This window comes from Podarcis melisellensis (genome assembly GCF_964234715.1).
Source record: "Podarcis melisellensis genome assembly, chromosome: 14".
Classification (NCBI taxonomy): domain Eukaryota; kingdom Metazoa; phylum Chordata; class Lepidosauria; order Squamata; family Lacertidae; genus Podarcis; species Podarcis melisellensis.
The window spans coordinates 42,590,166-42,608,225 of record NC_138546.1 but is presented as its reverse complement, the minus strand read 5'-3'; the positions used below and the strand labels follow the sequence as shown (position 1 = coordinate 42,608,225).

General features: G+C 43.2%; 1 protein-coding gene across 1 annotated transcript; it reads left to right on the top strand.

Annotated features, from left to right (window-relative positions):
• Positions 1 to 144: 144 nt before the first annotated feature.
• Positions 145 to 9,431, top strand: ARPP19 (cAMP regulated phosphoprotein 19). Its single transcript, XM_081888833.1, has 3 exons — positions 145 to 455; positions 3,063 to 3,185; positions 6,250 to 9,431. Exons 1-3 carry the CDS (start codon positions 411 to 413, stop codon positions 6,418 to 6,420), a joined length of 339 nt encoding a protein of 112 aa, XP_081744959.1. The 5' UTR covers positions 145 to 410; the 3' UTR covers positions 6,421 to 9,431.
• Positions 9,432 to 18,060: the final 8,629 nt, after the last annotated feature.

The window sequence follows — 18,060 nt, the reverse complement described above, 5'->3', positions numbered from 1 at the left end:
CTTCTCAACACCCGCGTCTACATTAGAGGAGAGCTGCCGAGAACATCAAGCTCAGCCCCAAGCACCAATAAACTACATCTCCCAGAATGCCACAGCGGACGAGCGGGATCCCATAGGGGAGCGCAATGTGACGCACGCAAGCTGCAAGCCGTGATCCTCCTGCGAGAGAGCCGCATATCCCGCGCCTGCCCTTCTCCGGCCTCATCCACTTGCTCTGCAGCGGGGCGGCAGGGTAGCGGGGCAACTGGGAACGCGAGCAGATATTTGAGCCTGCCGGCTCGCCGTCGTCCGCGGGCGGCCATCTTGTGTGCGGTTGTGGTACCACCAGCAGGAGCAGCAGCAGCAGCAGCTGATCGCCGGCTCCAGGCCTTTCTCCTCCGGTGGGTTGCTGCCGCGGTTGTGTGGAAGCCATGTCTGCGGAGAGCCCGGAGCCCGCTTCGGCGGAGGAGCAGAAGGTGAGGCGTTGCTTTGCCGGGCCTGAGGCGGTGCGAGAGGGAAGGAGAGCATCTCAGGCGCCATGTCCGGAGCCGGCGGAGGCAGCTTAGGCCGCGACTTGGCTGAGGGGGAAAGTTTAGTCAGGGGAGTCTCCCCTCACACTCCGGCTTGCCTTCCTCTCTGGGCCCAAATTCTTTTATCGGGGGCTTAGGGGGACGGTTCCTGAGAGAAGCTTTGGTTCACCTCAGCCGCCTGGCGCGCGCGTTATATGGCGCAAAGTCTAGGGAAAGGCCTCTCTCTCTGTGTATGTATATGTATGTGAGCTGCTACTTTCCGTGGTGGGTGCGAGTGTGGGTATCCCTGCCGTCGCCTCAAGAGCCTCCCTTCCCGCTCCTGGCAGGCGAGTTTCCCTCCTTCGTGGAGAAACGGCCGCAGCAGGAGCCACAAAACTTTGCGCTGGGCGGGCGAAAGCTGAGGGGCGCCGCCGAGGCGTTTTGTTCCGCAGCGCGTGTGGTGGCGGCGCCGCCACTTTCCCCTCACGTTTGTTATTATTATCATTTATTTATTATTTCCCTTGGTCCGCGGGGACGGTGTGCTTCCCCAACGCCGGCCATATAGGGCGGGCTGATGAGGCCCCCGGGTCGCCTTGCCCCCATTCGCGGTGTCGAGCTTGCAGGGAGGGAGCCCGGGGTGGGCGTGCCCGCCGGCGAGGGCGCAAGCGCCTCCTTGGGCCCGTATTGTCTGGTTTGCAGCAAGCCGGGGAAAGCGCGGCGTGAATGTGACGACATCGGCCCCTCATCACGCTCGCTCGCTCCCCCGCAACGTGCAGCGTGGAGGCCGCGTACGCGGCTCGTGAGCCCCCTTAGCCCGCCTCGCTTCACGCCCAGCTTGGAAAACACGTCATGGGTGTGAACCTTAGTTTTTTGCCAGCATTCTCTTTCGTATATACCAGTGATGGCCAAACTTGGCCCTCCAGCTGTTTTGGAACTACAATTCCCATCATCCCTCACCACTGGTCCTGTTAGCTAGGGATGATGGGAGTTGTAGCCCAACAACAGCTGGAGGGCCAAGTTTGGCCATCGCTGGTATATATGAAAGAGGCAGGCTTTGATGCTGCTTTAGTGCAGTAAAGAAGCTGTAATGGACCGGTTTTATGCTTTAGTCCAGTGTTCCAAAACTTGGGTCTCCAGCTGTTTTTGGACTACAATTCCCATCATCCCTGACCACTGGTCCTGCTAGCTAGGGATGGTGAGAGTTGTAGTCCAAAAAAAACAAAACAAAAAACAGTTGGATTGCCAGGTTTGGGAAATACTGCTTTAGCCTATAAAGAACAAAAATTAGGGTCAATATGCCATTTCTACACGGGCATACCTGGGAGTAGACAGAATTAAACCTGGTGTGATTTTCTGAGGAAATATGCGTAGGATTGGGCTGAAAGTGCATTGGAGGGGGGAGACCTTGTAACTAATTTTTTTTTGTTCTGAACTGGCCTGCAGTGAAGAAGTCTTACCATGGGATATAAAGTTGTTTGTTGGTCTGGGTTCTTTTTAAGAGTTATGTATTATAAGTATAAAACGATTAACTGTTTTTGCATTTTGTTTACTGACTTTTAATAAAAACAATATCTTCACACATGCAACTTGAAGATACTTTAACCCAGGCTTCCTCAAACTCAGCCCTCCAATGGTCAGGAATTATGGGAATTTTTAGTCTCAAAACATCTGGAGGGCTGAGTTTAAGGAAGCCTGCTTTAACCCAATAAATCAGTGGATTCTAAGCATACCTTCATGGTTTGGATTGTTTCCTTATTATTCCATGTGTTCATATTAGCACCATTTATATTACAGGCGGTCATTATCAGAGTGAAGCTTTGGAACTGAATTGAAAACTACTGTCCAGCATCTGTTTGTTATCTGAGGGGTCAGCACATGGATATTCTGATGCTTTTCTGTTTCTGGCCACATAATCCCAGGTTGTGGCTCATGTTGATTCCTCAAATAGCAGACAATAAATGTAGGCTGGGTACAAATAACTTGTGACCTACAAAGCTGTATTATAGCTTGTTTGACAACCCCTATGTTTGCAGACCAAGGTTATTGTACCTCTCGTAGGCTGCAGAAGAGCTACATGCGTGTCAGTGGAAGGGCTATTAGCCGGGTTCTGAGTCCACTTGCAGTGCCTTTTACTCTTACTCTGGAGTGAGGGAAGAGGCAAAGTATTATTGAAATACTGAACCTTTGTGTGTGGTTGTAATTGTCTGTAAGCTGCTTTGAGAACCATTCTTGGCTGAGAAATGGGGTATACATCTTTTGAAGGGTTATTCAGCTGGGTGGATCACAAAATATACAGGTCTAATCTCTAGGTGTTCATGCATTTTTACCCAACTTAAAAGCAGTGTACATATTTTTGTAAAATGGGCAGTAACCCTGGTATTATTCAGTTAGTGAAAACAGTTATTAAGTGTGGTATATGTTGGATGTGAAAATTGATAGGGCTAATCACATCATATATTGCTGGTTAGCCAATAAAAGTTGAATATTTAAAGATGGGCATTTTGTGAAATTGCAAGATTATTCAGAGGAAGGCATAAGTAATGTAGTAGAAATACTAATTCCTTGTGTTTTCAGGAAATGGAAGACAAGGTGATTAGTCCTGAGAAAGCTGAAGAAGCAAAGTTGAAGGCCAGATATCCTCATCTGGGACAAAAGCCTGGGGGCTCAGATTTCTTGAGAAAGCGGCTCCAGAAAGGAGTGAGTAAGCTTGAACCATGTGTAGTTAGTCTGTTTAAGCAAGTAAAGCCTTTTAATCTGTCTGCTTGCAATGATGCCGGTTTTGCTCATATGGATGAGAAGTTTGCTTTGAAACCAACACCTCAATCATACTTTCTGGGCAGTAAAGGCCTATCGATTTCAGTTGTGATTCAGTGAAAGCATACTTCACTTCATATCAGAGCCCACAAATGGTGCATGGTGCCTTCTAAATTGACATTTTCCCTCCAATCTGTGTTTTTAAAAGTAGGCATTCTTCACACTTTGCTTAAAAGAGCTGTGAAAATATGTTGCGTGAATTACTTGTTTCTTCAAGAACACACAGTTTAATAAAAAGCAAATGTAACTGTTGATCCACAAGAAAATAAAAACCAGCATCCACAGTTGGGCAGTACCATTATTGGGACCAAGGCATCTCTGCCTTGGTTTGCCTCAGTCCCCACCATTGACACTTACCCTTGGGCTGTACCTGGCAGTGCCTTGTGTTCTCCCTCTACATGTGAGGTGTGCAAGGCAGCATTAACCCTCACTCACCTGCAGCGGCAGATCAGGCATCCAGCAAACAGCCTCTTTACATTGGAGCGTGTTTTGGTGTTGCAAGCCAGCTGATTTGCAGGGCAGAGCATCAGCAAAAGAGTCGTGTATTTTAGTGCAAGCTGCCCAGCAAGCATCGCAGCAGTACCAGCCAGCCAGATGGAAATGTTAGGCGCAAATGTGGCTACCAGACATCTCCACTTGCTCACAAAAGGCCAGATGCCAATCGTGAAATGTGACTGGTGCCTGCTTAGTTTCAAACACTGAGTTACATTAACTTGAAAACTAAAATTGGTCCATTGGTACAGATTCTCCTTTAGTTTTAAAGACTTAATAAGGCTTTAGGGAACACAGAGTATTTTGTAGCCTACTTGGTTGTGAAGGTGGGGATTGTTAAACTGGAACAGTTAAAGCATACATGCTCAAGTGTTCACGTACTCAATATTAGTGATCATTTATTTAAATTATACATGAACTTTTTGTCCTGTCTCTCTGCAAAAAAATTAACAGGCATAAAGCAAATGTCTAAAGCAAATATTTATAAACCACAAATGGGCAGCAGTACTAAAAGTGACATTAATATTGTGGTGGACAATGCCTTAGCAATACTGTGAATTTTAAAAAAGGCTTTCTGAAATTAGAACATTATACAGCATTTTTCAAAAGGTCTGGCAAGTACTCTTGTTTTCCATCACCAAGAAATTTACTACACAGCTCTAACAACCCCTTAAGATTAGATTGTATTTAACTTGCTACAGGATAACCTTTCAGATTATTAAACAGTGCCAACTTCCTTTCCCCCAGTTTATACAAATAAGAACATATTTAATCACATTTGGTTGAAAGCAAATATTAAACAGAGCAAAGTTTGAAAAAAGTTAACAGAAAATAAACCAAATATGTTTTCTAAAATATATTGGATTATATCTAATTTAAAATGAGCAGAAGATAATAAATCATGGTAGAACCATGGTAGAACCAAGAAATGCAATGTAACATTCCAGTGAGCGTAGTGTCTGAGCAGGAATTCAAAACTTCATCTCTCTGGTTCAGAAATGGGGAGCCTGCGACCCTCTGGACTCCAGCTATCATTAGCCTCAGTAAGCATGGCCAATCGTCAGGGACCTGTACTCTAGAAACATACTTGCTGTAGTCATATGTCAATACTAACCCCTTCACCACCAGGACTGTCTGAAATATAAACAAATGGTTTCCTAAACAAATACCGTAGATTCCAGCGTAGAAGACGACTTGTTAACCCCGGAAAAGAGGTTAAAAAGCCGGGGGTCATCTTATACGCTGGGTATGGGCGGCGCAGAGCGGAGCCGCTCCCCCCCCTGCTCCGTGCCATGAGAGAGTAGCCTGGCGCGGAGCCTGCTCACTGCTGCTTTGGAAGCAGCAGCAGGGGTGGCGGGCTCCGCTCCGCGTTGGTCGGTTTTCTCCCGGCTCGGAGCTGCCCAGCGTATTAGGCAACTGGGCTTATAAGAAGAACCCCCAAATTGGCAGCTGCCAATTTGGGGGGTCATCTAATATGCCCAGTCGCATAATACGCCGGATTCTACGGTAGTATAATCTGTCTTAAAAGTGTGGACGTGCCAATTAAGAGAAGCCTATTTTGTAATGCTTAACACCTTTACTAATAGACAACAATTTCACTTGTTGATGGCAAGAAAATGCTAGCAATAAATGTAACCCATAATATTCTTTGAATATTATTTCTATTTATAATTCTGCAAGGCTGAAATAGTTTTATTCAGACTTTGCTCTGTTTGTTCATAGGTGCTAATTACTCACATGGCTGCAATGTAAAGACGCCTGTCTTGTTCATTAAGATAGATAACATGCTTTAAGCGATATTCTTAAACTTCCCTAGCCTTTACATATCTGGTCTTGGACTAACAGGCTACATTTGATGGGTCATAACTATTTGATCAGGTATAAGTTTCCTTTTCCTGTCTCAACTTATATAAAACCTTCTTGAGGGTTTCCCACAGGCATCTTGTTGACCACTGCGAGAACAAACAGGATGCTGCACTAGATGGCCTGATCCAGTAGACCAGGGGTCTGCAACCCGCGGCTCCGGAGCCGCATGTGGCTCTTTTACACCTTTGCTGCGGCTCCGGGGCGGATACTAGCGAGGGGAGGAGGCGCATTGTGCGCCCCGACACTCCCCACTGTGGCGGGCGCTGTACTGGCTGTGACGTCGCATGGGGGCGGTGCGTGCGTTAGTCACTCACCGTCCCGACGTCACCTTCCCGCCCGCTGTCAGATCGCGGCTCCGGAGATATATTTGTTGTAAATGTCGCAATGGTTTTGCGGCTCCCAAATTTTTTTTTTCCTTTGGAAACGGGTCCAAGTGGCTCTTTTTGTCTTAAAGGTTGCAGACCCCTGCAGTAGACTGTTCTTAGAGTAAGCCCAGAATGTCACACAGTTAGGTAATTCTTGGGGAAAGTAGTATATTTAGTGTGTGTCCCTGTTGTACTCAATTCACCAATTCTTTCTTGCCTTACAGCAAAAGTACTTTGATTCTGGGGATTACAATATGGCTAAAGCAAAGATGAAGAATAAGCAACTCCCTACTGCAGCTCCTGATAAGACCGAAGTTACAGGTGACCACATTCCCACTCCACAGGACCTTCCACAGCGGAAACCCTCTCTTGTTGCTAGCAAGCTGGCTGGCTGACTAGATGGCAGAACTGCATGAATCTTCTCATTCCCTTAATATTTCCTTAATAGTTACTTCTCACATTTTTTGTTTCCACTAAGTCATTGACTGACCGCTTTGCAGGTAGTGGTAGCTTGTGCTGCTATTGTAAGAGAGTCCTGTTAAGAATTAAGTTGTGTAGTCCATGGAAGAATTGAGAACAATGCACTGATTTTAAAAAAAGGACACGTTTTGTTAGAGCAATGTAAAGTAATCTACTTGAAAAATGTACATATTACCTATTTGCTAGTGTAGGGCTGGTTCCAGCAAGTGACATAGCAGGTTTGACAATTTTTTTTTTTATGTTTCTGCTTTCTTTAGTTCACCTTAGTTACAGCATAGTATGTTTCTATTGAATACAACCACCTGTTGTGTTTCTTGTGTTTGGTTTTGTAAACTAGAGGTTTTAGACCGCAAGTTGCTAGAAGGTAAAGCATGTATTTAAAAAAAAGAAAAAAAAGATGGGGCTCTGACTTAATTTGTGTATCTGCTCTTGAACTTGAATGGCCTTAAACCTACTTCAGCTTTAACAATAGATTTTTTACTTGGGCAATATTTGCTCATTTTGGTGTAATTCTTGTAAAACTCGTGCTTATCGACAACTGCCTGTTGAAGCTGGTATTCCTTTTGGTCCTGTAGTGTAGAACACATTTTTGAAGTGAATGAAGTGTGCATGTGCATAGACTGAATTCACTTTTGTGCCATTTCTGTAAATAAGATGGTTTTGCACAACTTTTGCAAATATCTGTTAACTTTACATTTTTAAAAAATGTGCCAACTGGAAGCACAAATAATTCTGTACCTTTGAAAGTCATAATCCTCATTTGAGTCAAACTATGTTACTGAAAATAACAGACTTCTGCGTTTAAAATCTGGAAATCACTTAAAAGAACTATAATAGAAAGGCTTTGCTAGTATATCCTTTCTCTGTGTCAACAGTAACCTACAATGATTAGTCTAAATATATACTATAGATACAAAACACTTTAGCTAGTATACCTTAAGGCAAAGTACTTCAAGGGGGCTAAATTAGTTTAAAGGCAAGTATATCACATTAAGCAACTTGTAGATAACTAGGGTATTCCAAAGCTACTACAACTTTTGCATCTTTTAAAATCTATGCAGGATATTTTGGAATGTGAAAATATGGGTATATTTTGATGCTATTAGAGGTCTCTGACACATAAAAGAACATCTAATTCAGTAGTTGTTAAGTAATCCATACATTTGGATTGGGAAGTGCTAGTGAATTTTTTTTTACATATATTGTAGTGATTCATGATAAACATTCAAAGTCTTTATTTGTCAGAGCATGTTATTAATACTGCAGCAGGAGTGGTTCAGTGAATTGACCTATTTGTCTTGCATATTGGATAGAAATGACAGTTAAAACTAGTTAGCATCTATGGTGGTATTTTTGTCTGCGCTAAAGGAATTCCATATTCTTTTTGCCTGACACCTTCACTGTAAAAGAAACAAGACTCTGCTGGCTTCTTCCAAGAGGATTCTTTTTTGGGGGGAGGGGGAAAGTTGTCAAAAGAGCTTACCTTTTTTGTATTGCAAAGCCCCCACCCTTTACAAAGCAAATTTGAGACAATACAGCTAATAATATAATCATGTTGGTTCTGACCTATAATACTAATCAAGAGGCCTGGTTTCAAAGGTACTGATTACTACTAACTCCCGTTGTCTTCATCTCTCTTAATTTTTTTTAAAAAATCTTAACCTCGTTTCCATATAAAAATTGGGTATATTAAAATATTTAGGTGATAGGTTTAGATATACTGGAGATTAGGGCTGTTTTTTTCATTCTCTGTTCTGTCTTAAATGAGGAAAATACTTGCAAAGTCTCTAGCATATCAGTTTTTGTCTATGGGAAGTAATTCAGTAATTGGTTGTATCTAATTTTGATTTCATCTCCCTGTAACATGAATATATTCACTGAAACAGACTTAATAGCGAAGTTAATACCTTGTTATTAGTGAAGTGAAGTTGAGGAGAACAGCCCTCTGTTTAATGCAAGAGGAACAAGGTAACATTAAGTGGCTTTTTATTGAAGGCTGCTAATGTACATTCACAATTTATTTTTGTAGAAATAAGTAAAAGCTAGGCTTTCTGAAAAGTGACTGGCCTAAAAGTAGTAGTTCTGAACAGCAAATGACTTGGAATATTTCCTAGTTGCTACTACACCACAGATCATAGTTAGATGAGCTGGTTTGACATATAGGGAGGTATAAATAGCCATGTAAATCTAAACATTCCATTCCCCCAGTTACAGTTTGCTATTTTATATTATTGTTGTGACTGTGCAAATTTTCCGTGTCCACCAATGAATTAAAATGTTAAAGACTGTAAAGAGAACATAAGCTGGTGATCCATAAGAATATATACTACAGTACCAACCAGTTCAGTCTGATGTTGGACCTGTGTCTCTGGATAAACCTCAACTGAAGATAGTTTGATCATCTATGCTGTGAAGGGGACAAGGAGCTAGATCAACAATCATTTTATAGAAGAGCAAGTGGATTACTAACTTTCAACTCTAAGCTTACTCCAACAAGATAAAGCTGTAAAACTTGTGTACATACTGTATAATATGAGTTTTACTATTTGATAAAATGACCTTTTTCAGAGATCTATCTGCACTATAGTCTAGCAATCGATCAGCTTTATGCAGTGATTAGTAGTGCTTGAGTACGTCTATAATGAAGACAGTATGTTGTAACCCCCAAACTCTTCCCAGTAGTTAACTAGTGGAGTAATTAAGTGATTCAGAAGTGTTCTTCCCCTCACTCCCATCCCATCCATTCATTATTCATTGTCATAGGAGAGTGTGTGTGCAGAGGCCACAAAGAACTGTTTGGTTTGATATATTCCTTAATGCATTTTTGATGCTGAAGTGGTGAAAATTTTAGTTGCTCCTTACCAACATCCACCTTGTATAGTATGCATAATAAATTCATCTAATTAGTTTTCATCGCTCTGTAGAAGTTTGTCTGGTCTCTTACTGTGTTTACTTCCACAACTCATTTAATCTTTTAGCTTAAAAAGTCCCAGTAGAACTTGCTTTGCACTTCTATGACTAGGCCTGTTTTTGTAGTGTATGTACAACTACAAAAATATAACATACTTTATTGTAACTACCTTTATATACATCAGTACCTATTTTTCTAATAACAGTATTAAAGCTTATTGTTTGACTTTAATTCCATAATAGGCTTGTTTCTATGCTTATGAGATGTAAGTGTTGTTTGTGGTAATTAACCTGAACTTGTAACTGAACAGTAATATCCTTCAGATGGGATTCTTATTATAGGGCCTAAAGCAGGAGCTGGAGAAGCCCTTTAATGCCTAGTTAATCTGGTGCTTTCTAATACAAAAACCAAGGTGCCCAACAACCTCTAGCATACAACTTGGCTGGAAGTTTATTGATCACCAAGACTGCCTTAGAATGCAAACATCTGCAAACTGCAGCTTCAGCTCACAATCGAAGAACATAATCCAACCTGCGTTCTATCTGTCCTGTCTTGTCTACTTTGACTGGTAGCGACTGTTATATTTTTACTGGGCACAATGGCGTTTGAACCTGGAACTTGCATTCAAAGCATGAAAGCAACTGCACATTTTCTCTGCCATGCTGAACGCATTTCATCTCCTGCGCCTTCCGGTCTATCAGTTGTTTACAATGGAACTTAGGTTTGTAAGGCTGTTTGAGTAATGTCCACCTGGGCTGCCCAATGATTACCTATTTCTTTAATAAATTGTATTGGTCAACCAAATACAGGTTATAGCCCTGAATAGTAGAGATACCATTATGAAGAAATATGGCAGCCAGCCCTTACCTTATGCCACAATGGCTCTATTCTACCTCCACTGTTGGGAATCAGTATGTCTCTGAATACCAGTTGCTGAGAATCACAAGGAGAGTGCTGTTGTACTTGGGGTCCTGCTCGCAGGCATCTGGTTGGCCACTGAGAACAGAATGCTGGCCTTGATGTGCCTTTGGTCTGATCCAGCAGGCTTATTGTGTTCTAAACTGGGTCAATGACACCTTCCCCAGCAGAGGCTATTGCAGAGGCTGAGACACCTGTATGAGATGCTTAGTGCCCACAGTCTTGCACACACTCATGCTGCCAACTGAGTGATTGATCTCTCACAATGCAATATATTTTGTTGGGGGAGCAAGACCAAAATAGCTAAACACAACAGAGTAAGGCTGCTTTGCGTAGGGCAGAGCATAGCCATGTGATGGCAGCCGTCTTGTATCAATATCTCAAAGTACCTGGATAAACTTACAAACTCAGTTCAGGACTAGATTGATTTCATACCCCAAGCATTTATTACAATTTGACTAAAATATAATATGCATTGCACCTGGTGAAACGCCACTTGATGCAAGCAGTCTCTTGGTTTTTTTATACAGGGTATAGGAAATGGTGTATTACAGTTCTGGGCTTGATTCTATAAATAGATGTACACTGTACCTACACTGTTTAAATATAGCTATATGAACAAGTTTCTATAATGGGAAGATTGAGCTGATCAGACTTGGAGGCTTTATCGTTAACTCTAAAAGGCCTGAGGCACGCCAAATACAAAAGGTAAGTTGAGAGGGGTTTATAGCATTTATATCATCATAGAGTACTTGCAAATTGGTGTTTATTGTGGAATTTATGCTCCTTGCAGCATCTACATGATGTTGGTATCAAAATGCCAGTCTATATATCCCCCCCCAAAGGATTTGCCATTTCTGGAGAAAATCCCAAGAAGTAAAAACTTAAACCACAAACACTCTTATCAGTGACTAGTTTTAATATCTCAAACACCTTGATGCAAAATAATCTGTGTTAACCTTGCTTTCCACCACAACTCACGCTAGGCGTGTTATTTTTGGTCATCCTGGCTACGACTTATTTTTGTCAGTAGTCTGCCAAAGCTTACATAGTCTTTCAGAATCTTATAGTTGAGTTGAAGGCAGCTGTTACCCTTGTTCCTTGCCCTACTGCTGCTGCACTACAGCCCTGCAGTGCTGCCAGCTAAATCTTCCTGGTAGAAGTTGCCACCAAGCCCCCCAAAAGTAAAGGGGGAAACTGAGGATAGGCACTTAAACGTTTAATCTTGGGATCCCAGAGCAACGTTACCTCGTGCCTCCAGCTAATCACTTGCAATTTTCACCGAGCATAAAACCAGCTCTCCAGCCTTCTGCTTATCACTGAGAATAGGACAAATTCCTGACTTTTCCCACTATAGTCTTAGACTTCCAATAGTGGAACCAAAAGCAATCTAGGCACATGGGATTTGCAGAATCCCAATATTGGCAATCACACACTGATGCCACTTGTACAATTTTGAAACTTCATTAGAAATCAAAGGTAGTGATAAAGCAGATAAACCAGAGCACTGTGGCTCTAAAACAAGATTAGTCCTGGCCTATACACTGTAGTATGGTATTTCTAGTCTGTTTATCAGTTGGCTGAAGTGGAGGAATATCAAGCCTGGAAGACCCAGCTTGGATGCCTACTGGTGAGAAAGTGAACAAAGCTGCAAGGGAACCTCCGCCTTTAGTTTTTTGTTTTTTAAAAAAATACTATTTATTAAATTTTCCACTTTAACAATCCAATCAAGCAATATTAAATATTCCAAATTATACATATTCAGTAATCAAACAGTCCAAATATGCCAAATTATGAATTTTTTTGGAGGTATCTTCCCATGTTCTGAGGTCAGGGGGCTCTGGGAACATCTGCCTTTAAAGGCTCAGTCTATCCCCTGCCGTTTGATGTCCTTTGGCTCTTTCTGGCCAATGACAGCCAGTCAGATAGGTTATCAGCTCTCCCAAGTAGGCTTTCTGAATATGGTACCTTGGTGCATTTCCACAGAACTGGAAACTGGCTTAGAGAAATGATGGGGCAAGAGACCAGGTTCCTTTGCGACATATTACACATGTAAAACATCTAAATTGATAAGAATTATTCCAGGTAAATCTAGAAAATGTGTTTGGGGATTGGAGAGAGGTTTTGAAAAGATTAACCACATTCTAGCCTGGTTTTATATGATAACGCAGATTATTTCCAAGCACGTTCTATATGGAAGGCATTTTATTAAAGAGGTTGAATAATAAATACATTTTTCTTAAAAAGGGGGCAACACATTTCATGGTGTAAAGTAAAAAAGGCATGATTTTAAATCCTTCTTTGTAAATGGCACACATCCTTCATCCTCCTCCTTGGGTAGGTCAGACATGGTTGGGATTGGTTCCAGCATGAAAGCAAATCCTTAAATCTATGCAAGTTAATATTTAAACACTCTTGTCATTCTGTTATTAAGAGAAGGCAGCCAAGAAAATGCATCCATATACTTTCTGCACTCTGCCTTGAAGGTAAGTTGAGAGTGTCTCACAGTTCCTGAACCCCCAGTTCAATTGAATGCAAGGAACAAACTGCAGGTACAATAAGTTGCCTTGATGCTGTTAGGTGGAGCTCTTCTCTATCGGATGCATCTCTTGCACAGTGGTAACTACTTCCGGAGCAGTCCCCCCCCCAGGAAGTTCCCACTCAGACTGAGCCCTGTTGTTGCTTGGTCTACTTTCCAGCCATTTTGATGTCACTGGATTTCAGTACTGCTGCATCACACAGAACATGTATGTGACGATACAAAATGCTTAGATCTCTGCGAAAGTTCATATTTTGTTTAAAAGGAACAGACTTCTATAAATACATAAGCTTGTATAGAAAAGGTGGTGGTGCACACACATTCTCTCTAACCAGCTAGTTGTTACAAAACAAACTATAAACAGCTGTCTTCCAAATTTGCTGAAGCTAAGAAGCTCTGAAAAGAGACCATCTAGGAACTGAATATATTGTACTTTTAATTCTATGGTAGAAATGAAACAAATGACGCCCAACTGCTAAATAAACAGTCCTAAGAACATGTCAATTTTCCTTGTAGTGGCTTGATACCCACTACCTCTCTCTCTGCTTCCGAAAATAGCTGGATGTGCCTTTATCCTATAACTTCCTCACTATGGAAACCTGAGACCATGCCGCCTTTGTGCTCTACCTGTATCTCTCCAGATCTTCTGCCTGCTTCCTACAAATGCAGTTGAACTCCACATAGAAGAACTGGATGATTAGCCTATATAATCTGCTCTCCCTTTTAGCATTTGGAGTCTACCTAAGACCACAGTGCCACCCTGAGTGTTGTATTACTACCTAAAGCAACAAATCATGATAACATACATTTCAAAGACAGTTCCATCAATACGGTCCAAAGGCCTATGAAGTGAACATCCTTCTCCTTCGGAATAAGCTGCATGGCTACAACCCTGGTCATACTGTATTTGAAACAAGTCCCTCTGAAACCAATAGGATGCAGAGGGTCCTCCAAGTGCCACTTTCTGCCCAATTTACTTACGAATAAGTGGTTAGGACTGGATTTTAAACATATCTAGCATAAGAGTCTTAAGTCTGGTCTTTTACAGCGACTGGATGCTCCTCAAGTCTCCATTTCTCTAAATTACATGAACTGACGATTCCCTAAGTAGGTATATGCTTTATAGCCACTCTCACTGCTAGCATGCTGTATTCCTGGACATAAACCCCCTCTTAATTACAGCAGCTGGATGCTCCTTTAATTTCCCACAACAGCTTATTTGAATGCCTCTCCATTTTGAGGCAACCACTATATATTCACTATACCATTAACATTTTGTGCTATCCCTGAGCTCTTAAACACATGGCTATATATCAAGCCTGTTTACTAAGAAGTATGTCTGACTGGAGTGGGACATTTTGCAACCTGACCCTAGGCAGGTTTACTTGGGAGTAAGTTAAGCTGAAATGAAAGGGATGTAAAGCTACTACTGACCCGCTACTACTTACCTAGAAGAAAGCCTTCTGAACTCACGGGGTCTTGCTCTTGTGTAAGCATGCAAAGGATTAGTCTGCATGCCTGAAATGCATTGCAACTGTAGTGTGTAATCTTACGCAGTGATCAATTCAAAATATACTTCCACAGGAAGCCCACATTGACAGCAATGGAACGTACTGATGAAACACAGGATCTGATAGTTATTTGGAGATTGTCATCAGAGAGGGTTCTTAAGAGGAAGCAGCAACGGTTATGATTATATGTGCAGTTACTTGGGGATAAATGCTTATTATTATTACCTTGCTTTTCTGTTAAACACACACAAAGCCACCTCCAAGAGTTAACAAAACAATAAAATAAGGAAATAGTATGGAAAAACTAAATTTTAAAAGGATTAATAAGCAGATAAAGAACAATTCTGCAAACAAAAAATCTAACACTTTTTTTAAAACGGCAAGCATGGCATTGAAATATAAAGGCTCTTTAAGCATAAAGCTGAAAGCTAGAAGAGGAGGTGCCTAGTGGGTTTCTGCTTGGAAGGTATTCCACAATCTTGCTATCTGGACTAAAAAAAGTCCTGTCACTGATAGCCACCATCTGTTTGATGTCACTTAGGTGAGACCAGCCTTCCAGAAAAGAGCAGAATCACTGCAAGGGGCAGCTAGTATTTGTGACTGGTGATATGGGGTTTATGTCCTATCAGTGCTGTGCATTTTGGGTTGTGGGGCCCCCTCAACATCCAGAAAAGGTTCTCATGCTGGCATACACATGGCCACCAGATGGGGCAGGGGCCTGAATCAGGCCCAGCCCATTATTTTATCTGGGGTATGTCCATATATGCCCCTCCTTTGGATAGTATGGATCTGCCTGGCTGTAATGACATGGCAGCAGTCTGAGCAGGATTTTAATATGTATGTATCCCTCACGCCTGTGCATGCTGCATCCCCTTCATGTCTCCTTGTTTTCGACATCACTCCAAGCAGGCAAGACTTCTGTCTGCCAGTAAGTGAATGGATTTCTACATTGTGCATGTTTTCCACTGCTAGGGTGAGGGTATTTCTGCCAGTGGGGGCTCCCCATTGCCAAGGGAAGGGGTGGTTGCTCCATAGCCTAATCCTCTCCAACCTGGTGGGTTTGGACTGCATAGTTATTAGAAGGCAAGTGTTAGCTTATTAGTATGGAGTAAATCTCTATATACTCAATGGCACTTACTTTTGAGTAAAATGCTTAAGAATGTCCTGTAACAAATCTACTAAGTATGGCATACACTTTAGTGGACTAGAGCCAACTTCCTGAGATGAAATATTATCTCCATGAAGCTGAAATCTTGCAGAAACTTGCCCAGATCTAGTTGAAGTTAACATTTTGTGTAACTGCTTAAAGCTGACTCTAACAGGTTTCTGAAAGCATCCCCCACTCAAAAGACTGCAATCCTAAATGTACCTGGGAAATGAATTTTATTGGAACTTATTCCTGAGTAAATATCCTTAGGATTCCACTGTAACAGAGTAATACTATGTAACCAGGTATACTCATAAATGCCACTGTCTTCAGTAAAGCGTAAAGGTCATGTTTAAAGGTCATGCGTAAAGAGACCCCTGACCGTTAAGTCCAGTCGCAGACAACTCGGGTTGCGGTGCTCATCTCGCTTTATTGGCCGAGGGAGTCGACGTTTGTCTGCAGACAGTTTTCCCGGGTCATGTAGCCAGCATGGCTAAGCCACTTCTGGCGAACCAGAGCAGCACACGGAAACGCTGTTTACCTTCCCACCGTGGCAGTACCTATTTATCTACTTGCACTTTGACGTGCTTTCGAACTGCTAGGTTGGCATGAGCAGGGACCGAACAATGGGTGTTCAACCCGTCGTGGGGATTCAAACCGCCGATCTTCTGATCGGCAAGCCCTAGGCTTTGTGGTTTGTGCATCTATAGCCCTATGCACACAGACTTGGGAATAACTCTCAAAAGACTAGCTGGGTTTCTGTTGCAGAAAGATAAGCAAGGAGTCTTGTGACAGCTTGAGGCCTAACCAATTTATTGTAGCCCACCTTTTTCCTGGAGTTCCCTTCATCAGTTGCATGAAGCATTACCTTCGCTTGGCAGATGTGTGTGCATATGCATATTTATTTATTAAATCTTTATTATGCCCTTCAACCGTAGATCAAGGGGGTTCACAGCATAAAAATACAAGATAAAAACACAAATATATCCATCAAGCACACACAGGCATGAGTGTACAGAAAAAAAATATATTTATAAAAATTAATAATAAATTTGAACCCCACTCATCTGACAGGGTTGCCCCAGCCACTCTCGCTGGCTCCCAGCATCCAGGGGATCAAATGGCAACAGAATGCAAACAGCGCAGTCAATGACTCGACTGTACTTTTTGGTCTGTTCAAGGACGCCGCATGGCCCCGTCCATTGCTTGCTGAACTTATCTGGGCGCAGTAAGGCACAGCTGAGCCTCATGGACAGTGCCAGATTTACGCATGAGCTAAACAAGCTATAGCTTAGGGCCTCACTCTCTTGGCGGCCCCCCAAAAATTAAAGGAAAATAACCTGGATGTACATTTCCAAAATAGAAGATAAAAAACAAATAAAATAAAACCTACATGCAGCAGCAGTGTTTTGTGTTGTGTAGGCTCCTATGATGTAAGTAATGGGGCCCACCGGCTCTCTAAAATATCAAAGGTTTGCTCATTTCTATATATAAGGTGTGGGTGGCGCTGTGGGTTAAACCACAGAGCCTAGGACTTGTGGATCAGAAGGTTGGTGGTTCGAATCCCCGCGACGGGGTGAGCTCCAGTTGCTCGGTCCCAGCTCCTGCCCACCTAGCAGTTCGAAAGCACATCAAATTGCAAGTAGATAAATAGGTACCGCTCTGGCGGGAAGATAAACAGCGTTTCCGTGCACTGCTCTGGTTCGCTTAGTCATGCTGGCCACATGACCTGGAAGCTGTACGCCGGCTCCCTTGGCCAGTAAAGCGAGATGAGCGCCGCAACCCCAGAGTCAGCCACAACTGGACTTAATGGTCAGGGGTCCCTTTACCTTTGTATATAGGGTGCCTACATTCTGCATGCGTAAATGGCTTTATATACTTATTAGGTCCATAAACGACCATATAGCATATATTCAGCACAAAAAACAGCGACAATTTGTTGTTGACAAATGACAGCTGGACATCTAAAGGGCCCCATTACCTTCAGTAGCTTAGGGCCTCATGAAACCTAAATCAGGCCCTGGAAAGGATGCATCCGAGAAAGGATGCAAACCGAGGCTCGCGATGCAAATCTGCGAAACCTTTTCCAAATAAGCACAAAAACAACACCCCCCCCCGCAGGTTCTTCTGGCTTTCTGCGGGAGGCCGGACTCGGCCAGGGAGCGAGCTGCCCGGGTCTGAGGCGGCTCCTTCCTCGTCTCAGCCCGCCGACACTTCGCCCGCGCGGCCGGTGGGAGGCAGCGCGCGCCCACGAGAGAGCCGCCCGGCGGCCGCCTTGCCTTTCTCCGGCGCCGGCTGGTACCCACAATGCACGAAGAGCCCCTGCAGCCGGAGCGGGAGGAGGAGGAGGAGGGAGCCGGCTGCGCGCCTGCATCCCCCCCATCCTCCCTGCCCTTCCCAGGTAGCAACATGGCGAGGCCAGCCCAGCCGCCTCCTGAGGAGAAACGGCAGCCGTGAGCGGGGCGCCGCCGCGGCAAGACGCCTCGCCTCTCTCGCCCCGCCCTGCGCCCCGCCCCGGGCTGGCTGGCT

Bases quoted from the DNA above. Each gene is read 5' to 3' on its own strand.
- ARPP19 (XM_081888833.1), top strand. From the start codon at position 411: ATGTCTGCGGAGAGCCCGGAGCCCGCTTCGGCGGAGGAGCAGAAG. The intron at 456-3,062 runs GTGAGGCGTTGC...TTGTGTTTTCAG, and splicing joins CTTCGGCGGAGGAGCAGAAG to GAAATGGAAGACAAGGTGAT. The intron at 3,186-6,249 runs GTGAGTAAGCTT...CTTGCCTTACAG, and splicing joins GAAAGCGGCTCCAGAAAGGA to CAAAAGTACTTTGATTCTGG.